We start from the raw sequence: 13,273 nt of genomic DNA, 5'->3' as shown, positions 1-13,273 counted from the left end.
TGCCTTAAGACAGCGGCAATACAAAAAAATAACAAAGCTTGCCCCAACCGTGGAAACAATAGCAGCTTTTTATAATAGTCCACAAGCATGAGAAAATGGGGCCTACGAACTACTTTTACTGGAAAAAATTGTCAAGTAAAACTTGTAGAGCGTGTACACGGTCAACTTTGTGCAAAGTAAAACTTGTCAAGTAAAAGCAAACATGCCAGCTTGGCGAACGCACCTCCCCCCCCCCCCCCCCCCCCCACAACGGCCGAAGGTCCACTTTCGGTTCTCAATAGAGGTGCTGTTTGTAGACAATACTATAAAGCATAAAACTTATATGGCTTTCAACCCACATTTCAATCAATATATTCTTTTATACCGTCTCTCTTGTAAAATTCAAGGAAACGCTTGATATTTTGGTCACCCTGTGTTGAGAGTGGGCCCGAATAGCCTGCAAGCCTGCATAGCTTGATGGGAAGGCTGTAGAAAAACAAAAGTGGTTTCACTTTCAGCTTGTAGAAAATATTTTGACGATAAATGCTCCCAAATCTTAAATCTGAAAGACTTCATATTCGGACTAGTGTTGGCTGTAGGTGTATCCTGCGACTGGGAAGTGTTAGATGTTTCCTGGGACAAGAAATAAAGGATTTTGTAAGTAGAGAGCATTTGACATTTCATCCGCCATTTTTGTTTATGACTGTTTACAACATAAGTTAAATGATAATCGATAGCGTATAAGAAATATATGATATGGTCAACCATATAAAACGTAAAATTGGACCAGGCGATCATTGCTTTATAATTATCCCTTTGCATTCATTTTCTAGATGGCTTTGATCCATACATCACAACAATAAAGCAAGACTGTTTACATTATTATATAACTTACCCACGCTTATCCTTACCCTTGCTCTTCAGACCGCACTCCTGTTAGCAAAAGTTTCTTAATACTCACTGGATCAGCCTCCTTGCTTAACATATTCCTTGCCTCATCAACTGCCAACAAGTTTCTTTCTACTTCTCATTGGCTCCATCTAGTGCAACATGCCAAGGTATAGTAGCCTCACTAGCGAAGAAAATATATCTGAACTAGCTCAGTTGCTGAGAGAGACCGCCTGGTGGAAACCAAAGATAGGGAGCAGGGGCAGGTCCAGGGTCTCTCGAAGGAGGGGGAAGGGGAACCGATGTATAAAACATATGACAGTAGCTATTTGTGAGTTTTAGCCTTAATCACAGCGATATATATCTCTGAGGAGTGATGGATATAAAAGTACACTGGGAAAAAATATTATTAAAAAAAACAGTATTGACCCTTCTTTGTTAAAGATGTGCAGGGAAACTCAGTGTTATTTTGGCAGAATAATGTGAATTTTAATGGCTTTTTTTCCCTAAATGAGAGGCAACCCTGATTTTTAAAACCAGCCAACAAGCAGCCAGTCTTTGTCAAATTTAGGGTGTCCCTTTTATAATTAAAGGTATCCTGACTGTTCATACTTTATCTCAGGTCTGGCAATTCTTCAGCTCAACCATTTCTTTTTCCTCAACTCGGGACTTGATTTGCGGCTCACTATTGCTCTACTGGTTTCGGGTTTTGGAAAGGAGGTTTGGTTCCAAGAAGTTTTGTGTAAGTATGATATTTATTATATTTGATTCATCCACATTACCAATTTGCAACTGATGAATTTTTTTTTCATAGTAATTGAAAATGCACTACTAGAAGCTCTCATCATGTCTCATTAGCTTCTTTTTCAGAGAGAGGGATACTCCCCTGATAAGATATTTAAACACAAAAGGTTCAAGAGAGCAGACAATTTTGTACCCTTAAAATAAGAAGAAAAAGGGGTAAAAAAAATCTTTAAAACCAGATTCGATGCCAATTGACTCCTGTTGAACTTACTGATTGTGAGTTTTTTTTTTTAGTGCCATGTCTTTGCAAATAGTGTTATTGCGGCAGGACTTCAGCTAGTAACAGTGTATGGATTGAGGTCATTTGGGCATGAGCTGGGAGCCCTTCCATCAGGACCATATCCTATTTATTAATGAAGATTATTTTTCTGTTAGTCTATTATTAGTCTATTATTCTTCATTGTAAAGTTGTAGATGTGTGATTGATTATCATAGAGAGTTGTACAATCTGAACTGTCACTTAACCCCCCACCCACCCACCCACCCACCCACCCACCCAGCTGTGTTATATATTTCTTAACCGTGCTGCAGATATGGCGTGATCTTTGCATTTCTAGTCTATTACTACCTGGATGTCCCAAGTGTAGATGCTGCTATAACTGTACTGGCCTTGCCCATTTCTAGCAAAATCCCAAGCTACTTTCTTGCTCTGCAGGTAAAGCCTTTAGGCCTGCATCAGATAATCTATGCAGCAGTACAGTTTTGCAGCAATATCTCCACTCCCTGCATTTCTTTCTTCTGGTGTATTTTTCTATGATTCGTCCGGAGACAATATGGCACCATACAGTGCATACTGTCCCAATGACAGGTTCTGCTTAAATGTGAAAAAAGATAATAAAATGTTGTTGTTGTTAGTTACCCCACACCCTACAGTGCCATGTAACATGGGATGTGGCGGAGGGGCCAGGCATCAGCAGGGTTCAAAATAGAAGCCGGGTCCCGGCTGTTTTCTGGTCTTTGCCGGCTCTTTTTTTCTGTATTCCCCTTTCATATGTATGCAGGCTTTTTTTCGCCACCAAAATCCAGAAAGCCGGCAAAATCTGGCAGATTTAAAACCTGATCAGTATTCTTATTTGTTAATTCAAGTCATGTATTGGTGGTCAAAATTTAGGCCTTAAGGTATATCTTTATTTAAACACCCTCACCACAACAACAGATTTTAAATAAATAAAAACTGCTGATTTTCATGTGGGGCGTAGGATTCACAATACAATAGATGACAAAAGTGTGATACAAAAAAGATAATATAAAAGGCTTGAAGAGCATAGCCAGACAGTAGGATAGGGCATTAGAAATCCTTCTCCCGAAGGGTGAGAAAGCTGGTGCTTGTTTAGTCTCCTTATAACCATATAACCATGCTGTGTTAACACTATGAAAATTACATAACTTTTCTGAATCATTTTACCTAGTTGCTGTTTACTACCAAGGAATCCCTTCTAGCTGGAACATGTGGTATAGTAAGTTTTGACCCGACAAGAGAACTTTAATTGTACATTATGAAATTTTGAGGGCCCTGACCACCCATGTGACAACACACCTTTGTCTTTTGAGACATCATACCTCATACATGTTATTATAAATGATATTAGAAAAAGAATAGGCCTCATCACATTTCTACTCAATTCCAAAAATATGCATAAACCATGTGATTATATTACCCATCTTATGAAATCAACAAAGCATAAATTGGTCTTAGAACTACGATTTTACCTTGAAATATTGTGCTGACACATGGCATATATTCAATAAAATTGATTGAGGTTGACAGACATTACTTTAAGAAGAGAGTAACAGAAATTTCTTTCTCCAATCCTCTATTTACAGTGTAATGAAAATGGCTGATTTGATAAAACTTTACACTCTCAACAGGTCTCTGGCTTGCTTTACAAACACAACTTTGCTTACGTGCAGCAGTGGCTCAAAATTCCTGATATATTTACTGGGCTGTGCTCAAGAATGCTTGGGAGGTATTTTGAAGAGTCAACTTTGGAGCCGCGGCAGGCTTTCCCTATGGGTGCCACCCTGGAGATTCAGGAACAGCAACGGATGGAGTTATATGAGCAGCAGATCATGAGACGAATGGCAGCACAAGCCAATATTGGACATCCCCAGGTGGGATAGCAACAGATTTTTGGTTTGTTTTATAAAACCTATAAAAAAAGGGGCCAGGATGTCACTTTTATTGGTGGAATGAATCATTCTTTGCTTACTGGATATTTTTGCAATATTAGAATTTGTTTCATCATACTTTAGGCAGGTGACGCCCACTTCTATTCACTTCTTTTGGTGGCATGAATCATTCTTTCCTTACTGGATATTTTTGCAATATTAGAATTTGTTTCATCATACTTTAGGCAAGTGACGCCCACTTCTATTCACTTCTTTTGGTGGCATGAATCATTCTTTCCTTACTGGATATTTTTGTAATATTAGAATTTTTTTCATAATACTTTAGGCAAGTGATGCCTAATATCTTTTCATAGCCTTCCCTCCCCTTGGTCTTATCCACTTTGGGCTGAGAAGATTTACTTTAAGTGTGTATTCAATTTCCATTTATAGCATTGAGCTAGCGAAAAATATGATTTTACTCTCCTAGAATGATAAGTGTTATTTTCATGAAGATATATCTTAATCATGGTGTTTCCCTTGCGTGATAGAACCGTGCTAGAGCAGGCCAAGGCTATTCTGAGGTGATGGTTCCCGCAGGAGGGCTTGGGGAGTGGCTATGGGGTAACCAGCCTGGTGCAGGACACCAGGGCTTAATGAACGGCCATGAGAATGGGGATATTCCCCAACAGCAACCAACCGCTGAAGTTTCAGAGGATCAGGTAGGTCTTCTCTGAATGACAGGAGCAAAAAATGTCAAAATTAAAATGGTTGTGTTATGTAGCTTACATTTTGTTTCATATTTTGCATAGAGGTTCCTTGCATAATATAAAACAAAAGAAGTTTTAGTATTTTTTGGTAGATGATCTGTTCTTAAGATGTGATTGAGCAAAGATGCCATATAGATCATGAAAAAAGTAGCAATTTTGCCCAGATTTGGAAATTTCATACAAATCAAGAGTCTTACTATACCTTGAACTTTTCAAACCTTATAATTTGAACTTTTCCATTTTTCGCTCCTGTCACTCTGAATAAAAATCCTTGTAATGTTCACAATTTATGTTTTGATTGTCCTTGTAATGTTCACAATTTATGTTTTGATTGTCCTTGTAATGTTCACAATTTATGTTTTGATTGTCCTTGTAATGTTCACAATTTATGTTTTGATTGTCCTTGTAATGTTCACAATTTATGTTTTGATTGTCCTTGTAATGTTCACAATTTATGTTTTGATTGTCCTTGTAATGTTCACAATTTATGTTTTGATTGTCCTTGTAATGTTCACAATTTATGTTTTGATTGTCCTTGTAATGTTCACAATTTATGTTTTGATTGTCCTTGTAATGTTCACAATTTATGTTTTGATTGTCCTTGTAATGTTCACAATTTATGTTTTGATTGTCCTTGTAATGTTCACAATTTATGTTTTGATTGTCCTTGTAATGTTCACAAAGTATTTTTGTTTGCCCTGCAGGTACAGACTCTTGTTGAGATGGGGTTTTCCAGACAAGATGTCCTTCATGCTCTAACAGTGACAAATAATGACATAAACACTGCCACTAATGTGCTATTAGCCAATGCCTCATGAGCAAAACGTATTCCTGGTATTGATCCTACACACATGCCTGGCTCTGCCTGAAAAAAAAGAAAAAAAATCTCAGCATTTTAGTATACGTGTCATGGTGTTGAATGTTGTGCTGGTTTTAATCTTTGTACAGATGATATAAGTAATGTATAATAACTTAACTGGTGAAAAATTTGACAGTTGGAGAAATAAACTGTTGTATAGTATTGTTGTATGAATACTTGATGTAAATATTCAAAATGTTGTCCCCCATCACACAACGCCTGTTGCAGTTATTGTCTCTGTACAGGCTCCACTATTGGAAAAGCTCCACTATTGGATTTGGGGCATTCTTTCTTGACTTGGCTGTGATAATAGCCGCCATATCGGACTTTCTTCCATTTTTAAAATGGGGGCGGGGCTTAGTCCGTTACCGCGCCTTCGTGTTTTTTTAACAATTTCCCTGGTCCCTACAAACACTGTGATACTAATATAATATAACACCTTGGCCGGCCCTAATTCATGTTTTTCCTATGGTTGTATCACAGTTGAAAGATTGGAAGGGGAAAATGCGCTGCGAAAAATATATTTTTCCACTGTGTTCACGAGGCATCAGCGAACGAACGGGAGCCCTGTGGTATTTGGGCCGTGTTCATTCACCCGTTTCCCCAGTTCTCTTTGTCACGTGACATGGGTGTATATTTGACAGGAAGCTACGTCGGCTGTGCTAGGAGGAACGTGGAATTTTTTGAAAATTTCTCCGAAATTTAACGTTTGGTGCTTCCTGTATCCCAACTTAGGCAATCTAGATCCTTTGGCTTCTCATTTGTATAAGGAAACTGTCATTTATCATCATCTATATGGTTTGAGGGTTGAATCAATGTGTTCGCACCGGCAAAGGTTGGTAGAAATCTTGCTATGTTCACACTGCTCTGTTCAAATAAGTGATAGTCTACGCTCTCGGTTGAATTATTTTACTCTGTAAGGTTTCTTATGTACTTGATCCTTAGATCTGCCTTGGTTAGATAACAGATATTGTGCATACCTAGATTTGAGGTTATTATTATGATAGAGATAACTTTGTGAGAGCTTTTATATGCACGCGTTATCATGTAACGAACAAGAAAGTTTTTATTCCATCACACTTCGCTGGTTCGCTGTCTATTCGCTTGGTTTGTATTCATAGCTTTCGGTTTGTGATTTGGTTAACTCTCCTGAAACGTGAAGGAAATTATCATCGAAGATGTTTAATAAAATGGGCACGGGAAATTAGATTCTTTGGACAATTTGTTATTTCGTCATTGCGATGTTAACGACTGAGTGTTGTTTTGTAAGATAGTGGTGGTCTTAATTCAACTGAACTAACATTTAAGCCCTAGAAAATGAATCCCATATTGATACTACCTCGTGGATCAAACCTTAAGTATTAACAAAAGATTCTGGAAAGCGAAAGCAAGCCAATCGAGGTAACGTCTATAATTGGATTCGTTCGCATGTATAACAAGGATTTACATCTGTTTTGCGCAATAACATCGAAAAGCTGTGTCGTTGACTTAGCAATTTTTTAATCTATACTCGTCATTGGTATCAGAATTTATAAGTCTTAGTAGTCATAGGCTATCTTTAAGTACTTATCATTTCTTATACATAGAAAAAATAAGAGTTTGGTTGTAGAATTTATTACCAAACCAACAGTTTCATCTTAAATATCTAACAATCTCAACTTACAATGTTCCAAAATTTGCCCATTCAGGCGATTCGCCCTTATATACTTCCCATTCTTTAAATTCCAGCGAGCAATTAGTATATCCTTTTTACATTTACCATGGGTGTTTTTATTAAATTAGTCTAGCAATAAAATAATCAGCTTTTAGAATGAGCCCTTATATGGGAGTTCGTGGTGTCCCTTTGTTGGCAAAATCTGCCAATGATTGTAACATGGCCTGGTAGCTTACAAGAAATAGTTATATGATACATTGTCACCACTATTCTAATATAGTATCAGCATGTTTCCTGTCTTCCTAAAAGCGTTGTGTACATGACACTTCACACTTCCATTTGGTGGATACAATAACAAAGCTTATTGCATATTAATTTTAACCACAAGACATAAACAAAGTTTTAAAGTATCAGTTGTAGTCTTTTTTTAGCATATGTTTGTTTATTTATTTTATAAAAAAGCTTTAATCTATACAGTTAAGATTATGTCATGTTTGTGTGTAAAAAGATTCAGGATGTATAGAACTATTTAACATTCCAGTGGCCAGACAACCCACTGTGACCAAAATGTGTTACTGTGAATTTTAAATTAGCTTTTGATTCATTTCCATTGATTACACAAAATTATAAAGAAAATTGAGATTAATTAGAATATAATTAGCACAGGAATAATCTTGTGAGTTGCTTACATCAAACTAACCCAAAGTGTGACATGAATTATTAAGTTGTTTACAAGCTTTAGTATCTTTGCGACAATCACTGGCTTTTCATATAAGAGAAGCATTTTACAGTCAAGTTATGTACCTGTTAGAAATGTTTGGACATTTCGTGTTTTTGACTTATATACTATAAAGAGACTACACTTGGCTCCTTATTACTCTCAGTTTCATTTTGTTGCCCATTCTTTTAGATGGTTGACTGGGCTATATGTAAAATTGCCTGACACAGGTCTGTGTTTTTGCCACTTTTAGAGGTAGAAATTCCTATGGATGGACTGAGAAAAATCACACTATTGGGAAATGGATCTTTTCTGGTATCCTACAGTGGAACAAAAAATATTTGCTCAGTTTGTTTCTTTATAATTCAGCTGTTTTAATGCAATTTAAATTTCACAATTGCTCATATTTCTGGGGGTTGTAAGTTTCCTTTGTTACAATGCATCAGATATAAATAAATATAAATAAAGCTCTGATCTTTGAGTTGTAAGCTAATTATTTTCGCTTTTTTTTTTCAGATGAGTGAAGAGTCCATAGCAATAGCACTCTATGACTACAAAGCACACGAAAAGGAGGAACTGTCGATAAAAAAAAATGACAAGCTAGTGATTGTCGATGATTCCCAGACATGGTGGAAGGTGAGGAATGACCAAAACGTGGAGGGATATGTGCCCTCTAACTACGTGGGTCGTAAGGACGCCATGAAAAAGACGAAAATTAAGCAGTTCTTTAAAAAGGACAAGAAGAAGAGTTCGTCAGATACTAACGGCTACGATAACGACTCTAACCAGTACTGCACGCCCGAGTCAGTCATGACTCCACAGAAGACATTGTGTATTGTCAAAGCCAAGTTCAGTTATCAGCCTATACATGTTGATGAGCTTCAGCTGACTAAGGGAGACCTTATTCATGTGTTAGAAAAAGAAGGCGATGGATGGTGGAAGGGGTTTATTGGAACACGGCAGGGCTGGTTCCCATCAAACTACGCTGAGGACCAAATAACTGAACTGGAAAGTGTACCACTACTCAAGGTTATAACTCTCTATCAGTTTCAGTCTCCTAATTCTGAAGAGTTGAATTTTGAAAAAGGTGAAGTTTTGGACGTTATTAAGCAACCTGATGGAGACCCTGATTGGTGGTTTGCAAAGAAGCAGGATGGGTCTAAAGGTCTGGTGCCTAAAAACTATGTGAAACCAGTTTCAGACGAACAGCCAACAACACCCACACAGCGTAGGTTCCCTAATGAAATTTCCGACAAGATCCCAGTGCCGCAGACTGAGACTTCACTCTCATTTGAACGGAAAATTCTGCCGTCTCATCAGGGGCTACCATTTGTTAATCAGGAATGGTTCTGGGGGAGAATTTCAAGAAGACAGGGCGAACAGCTTCTCTTGAACCATGGAACTGATGGAGATTTCTTGGTCAGGGAAAGTGAAACAACGGTATGTGGAAAACAATCTTCAGTGCTATTATGAATAGAAAAACTACAGACAAGCTGTAGAATAACTAGGGAAATAAATTAACACAAGGTTGAAATGATATGTCAGTTTTCACTGACGTTTCGAGGTTTAACCGTTCATCAGGGCAAAAGCTTGCAGGAAATTGTGACTTTTAAAAGCAAGTCAATGGCGTTGCCATGAAGACTCAGATAAAACCCAGCTTTGCTATGCATCTCTTTGCTCTGACAAAGGATTAACACTTAAAACATCAACTACTCTGTTTTTCACAGAGGCAGAAAACATACCATTTTAACCTTGTGTTGATTTATTTTCCCAGTCTTCAGTTCTTGTTTAGGTACTGTATTGTTCACGGGGTTTGGCTCACTATGCTATGCTTTGTCAGCATCTTTGGGGACCCAGGGCATCGCCGAGATTGGGCACACAGGGAGCGTGTGAGAAAGAAAGAGAACTGAAAGACGCCCTGAGCAACTGCTCTGTAAAACCCATTTCTAAAAATTAAATCAAAGTCGCTTTCTGGTTGTTCTCATAATAATTAAATTAAAATGAGACCAATCAGAGCTATCCTTGTTAATTAGAAAAGCAGACAGACGTCACGCTCAGAAACACTTCACAAACACCTAAATAGCAAAGCCTACTCGGTTTGGTAAAAGTCTCAAGATCAGGTTTTGTCTGGAGTCTGCGAAGGGTTGCACGAGCAGAGAGAAACTTGGACACAATTTTCGATCAGGTCTTTGCCCGCTCAGCTCAATTATGAAATAGCAGGTAATATACCTTCTGGGTACATCGGAGAATGCCCTGACATGGATAAGGATTATTGAAAAGTGGAACACCGACTTCAGAATTTTTTTCGGGACTCAGGTTCTTGCTAGAAATGAACGATTTTGTGCATCATTGCGATACGAAATATACCACAGAAACGTTGTAGTACTTTTAGTCTGTGACGAGGCTCATACTGTACTCATTTCAAATGTCTTTGATTTCTCGATCAGAATTATTTTGTACATCGAAGGTTAATTAAATAGAGTTCAAGTAAAATCCCCCAAACTTGACTCAACCATTAAATTATCTAGAATAATTTAAGCCTTTCCATAGAATTTTTGTTATGTTTAGTCTTTTTCCTCTTGATATGTAAATTTCGAGACTGTTTTTACAGTCTATTCAGGCAACTAATTGGATTAGAAACCCTTTTAGAAATGGGTTTTACAGAGCAGTTGCCCAGGGCGTCTTTCAGTGCTCTTTCTGCTCTGCGATGCCCTGGCTCCCCGAGGATGCTTTGTCGGCTGTGAAAAGACAATGAGAATAGAGGGAGGAAGCCCCACTAAGAATATGTATCCTACCAATGTTACAAACACACTTTATCAAATTCCAAATTCAAAAATGAAAATTTGCTCAATTCTTTATGAATTTTGAGTTTTGGAGGCTTGTAAAAAGCACATTTATCATTGCTGTGTTGTCCCTTTTTTTCTTACAGTATTTGGTAACTAACTATCACATGGATTATTTTAAACTCCAATTCTTTTTTGCAAAATGGTCTGACTCCTTTAATCCTATTGTCCTGCAATTGATAAACTGAAACCCCTTACCATGACAGCAGCATTGAGTTTGAACTTGCCTCCAGGGAAGGCATACAGTATAGAGAAAGTACAATTTTTAGTTCCTTTTAGTATAGTAGAGTGCAGCCAACTTTCAAATCCCTCCATCCCCAAGGAGAATTTGCTACACCCTGTTGTTGTATGTATGGTGACTAAAATATGATTATTTCTAACAGAGTGGTGATTATTCCATTTCACTGAAAGCCCCGGACAGAATCAAACACTTCAGAGTTCAATCTCAGGATACAAGTGGCTTCAAGATAGGACAGCGCACCTTTATCACAATGGACTTGCTAATCGAACACTACAAGAAATCTCCAATATTCACCAATGAAAAAGAAGAAAAAATCTATCTGATTAAACCTGTTGACTTATGATCACTGATACATGGAATCACAACAAAATGAATACCATAATCATGCACAATAGTCGCGTGTAAGTAGAAAATCCTATGAAGGAACTTGTTTTATTTTACATTAATTCCTTTACATTAGTAGCCCCCCTTGTAAGTTCATCTGTTTACTGTACTTCACATTTATCAAAAGAGATTAATTTAGAGGGGGCTTGTTTTGAATACATAAGTTTTATACAGTATTTTATCAAAATTCCAGTTTGTGTATAATATTTTATTATTTACTGTAAAATAGCTTAGATTATAAAACCTGTGACATGATAACTTGAGTTAGAAGACTTAAAGCTGCATTGTCACCAGTTTACTTCTGAAGGGCCGACGGAAATCTCAACCAACTAGAGATAAATGAATCTATGCTATTTAACAGGCCATCCGCTCTAAATTATCATTCACATCCTCAAAGAAATAAGTAGACACACTGCTTTTGCAATTTTAAAATATTTTTCATGTTTTCTGATAAAAATCATCAGAGATTGTTATGTAATCGACTGGAAGTAAACTGGTGACAATGTGGCTTTTATTGCATTATGGCAGAAACAGTTCTTTGGATAGAATTGTCACCCCTATGCCTTCTATAGACCTGCCGTTCATAAGTTAAAGCTTATGACTCACATGGGGAAATTCTTATCCAAATCTCTCATGCAAATTTCAGTAAACCCACTTGAATTACTTAGTAATTTAATCTATCCGACAGTAAAAGTGACTCTTGTAGATAACTATATTTCCAAAATGGTTCCTGGGTATGACTTGCCTGATGTTATGTTATCCTAGTTTTTTTTTTGTGTGTGTGATATTTTAAACTAATAGAAAATATGACCTTGTATAGTCAGAATTTTCATGGATAGATGTTAAATAGCACAACAATATCCATTTTTATTCTTCTCAATGATAGATCTTCAAGCAGATTTAGTTCGCTACTAAAGAGTGCATCTCATTTTATTTTTTTTGGGGGGAGGGGGGGGGGGGAGTATTACCTTGTTTTTGTAACACAAGCTGGGACAAATCAAACCAGCTATTTGCCTGGACAACCATAATGGTAATATCATATGATATCATTTATCTATAAAGCATGTCCTTAAAGTCACAAGTAGCCCAAGCTCACTATATGTCTTAATTTAGTATATACAATTAATACTAAACGAAGACTTAGTGAGCTTGGGCTACCTGTGCTTAAAGGCTGCTGTAACAAGACTTAAAGAGCACTAGCCAGCCAAAATTTGTTTTCATTTAAATTTTAAAGAATGATTATGCTATGGAATCTTGAAAATACAATCTATGAAACTTTTATACTAAAATTATTGCAGCCTTTCATAGTCAGCTGATGGAAATGGATGCTTTTTACTTCTCACTACATTTCAGTATTTTGCTTTTTGATGACAAAATGACAGCTGACAAAGAATCTTTAAAGGTGATACTTTTTCTCAACCAAATTTAATTCTATAATCAATTAGAATTTCTTTTAATGTAAGAGAAATGCAATGTATTATGTGGGGAGTGTGACCTTTAAGTAAGATAACCTAACTTAACTATGGTGAAGAATATAGTACCAGAAATGGGAAGTTCTAATTTAGTTGCCTACAGGAAAGGTAGACTATAGTAGTAGCTACTAAAATACTAGTCAAGTGATTTTCTGGACAGTAATATTTATCTTTTCTTCCGAAAAGAAAAAACACTCGGCATTCTTGGCCAGGCAGTGCTATGCAGTTTGTAAACCATATTGGAAGTCTGCCTTATCTTTGTCTTGTGGCCAACTGAGCACTTTTGAGCTCTGTGTGCAAGATGATTTACTCATTATTGCAAATAGTTTCGATTTATGTACTTGATTTATTGGAGTTGTGAGTCAGATTAGAAGTAGAAAATAATTAGTTTTGTTAATTTCAATTTAGGTCTATATTTTATCTAAAAACGTGAAATACAACTGGAACTATACCTATATTGCTGGATAAAAAAAACTACAGACTGGTAGCTGGATGGGGGGAGTGCGGGGGATACTGAGTCATTTCTTTTTTAAGGATCTTGAAGTATCCTTTTCA

The 13,273-nt window shown here is 36.9% G+C and overlaps 2 protein-coding genes across 2 annotated transcripts; both read left to right on the top strand.

Annotated features, from left to right (window-relative positions):
* Positions 1-447: 447 nt before the first annotated feature.
* Positions 448-5,568, top strand: LOC5515389 (ubiquitin-associated domain-containing protein 2). The gene is made up of 9 exons (XM_001635449.3): positions 448-636; positions 904-1,037; positions 1,490-1,609; positions 1,906-2,009; positions 2,203-2,326; positions 3,081-3,128; positions 3,541-3,783; positions 4,329-4,499; positions 5,252-5,568. The coding sequence occupies exons 1-9, from the start codon at positions 606-608 to the stop codon at positions 5,363-5,365; spliced, it is 1,089 nt and encodes a 362-aa protein (XP_001635499.2). The 5' UTR covers positions 448-605; the 3' UTR covers positions 5,366-5,568.
* Positions 5,569-6,015: 447 nt separating this feature from the next.
* On the top strand, positions 6,016-13,173 carry LOC116619864 (cytoplasmic protein NCK1). Its single transcript, XM_032385136.2, has 3 exons — positions 6,016-6,241; positions 8,295-9,218; positions 11,005-13,173. The coding sequence occupies exons 2-3, from the start codon at positions 8,295-8,297 to the stop codon at positions 11,203-11,205; spliced, it is 1,125 nt and encodes a 374-aa protein (XP_032241027.2). The 5' UTR covers positions 6,016-6,241; the 3' UTR covers positions 11,206-13,173.
* The last annotated feature ends 100 nt before the right edge of the window (positions 13,174-13,273 follow it).

This window comes from Nematostella vectensis, chromosome 9 (genome assembly GCF_932526225.1).
Source record: "Nematostella vectensis chromosome 9, jaNemVect1.1, whole genome shotgun sequence".
In the NCBI taxonomy this organism is placed as follows: Eukaryota; Metazoa; Cnidaria; class Anthozoa; order Actiniaria; family Edwardsiidae; genus Nematostella; species Nematostella vectensis.
The sequence above is the reverse complement of the archived record's forward strand: the minus strand, read 5'-3'. Positions and strand labels throughout refer to the sequence as shown.

Coding starts and splice junctions, on each gene's coding strand:
- LOC5515389 (XM_001635449.3), top strand. CDS start 606: ATGTTTCCTGGGACAAGAAATAAAGGATTTT. Junction 2,010..2,202: donor GGAGCCCTTCCATCAGGACC/ATATCCTATTTA, acceptor ACCGTGCTGCAG/ATATGGCGTGATCTTTGCAT. Junction 3,129..3,540: donor TAGCTGGAACATGTGGTATA/GTAAGTTTTGAC, acceptor CACTCTCAACAG/GTCTCTGGCTTGCTTTACAA.
- LOC116619864 (XM_032385136.2), top strand. CDS start 8,295: ATGAGTGAAGAGTCCATAGCAATAGCACTCTATGACTACAAAGCACAC. Junction 9,219..11,004: donor TCAGGGAAAGTGAAACAACG/GTATGTGGAAAA, acceptor TATTTCTAACAG/AGTGGTGATTATTCCATTTC.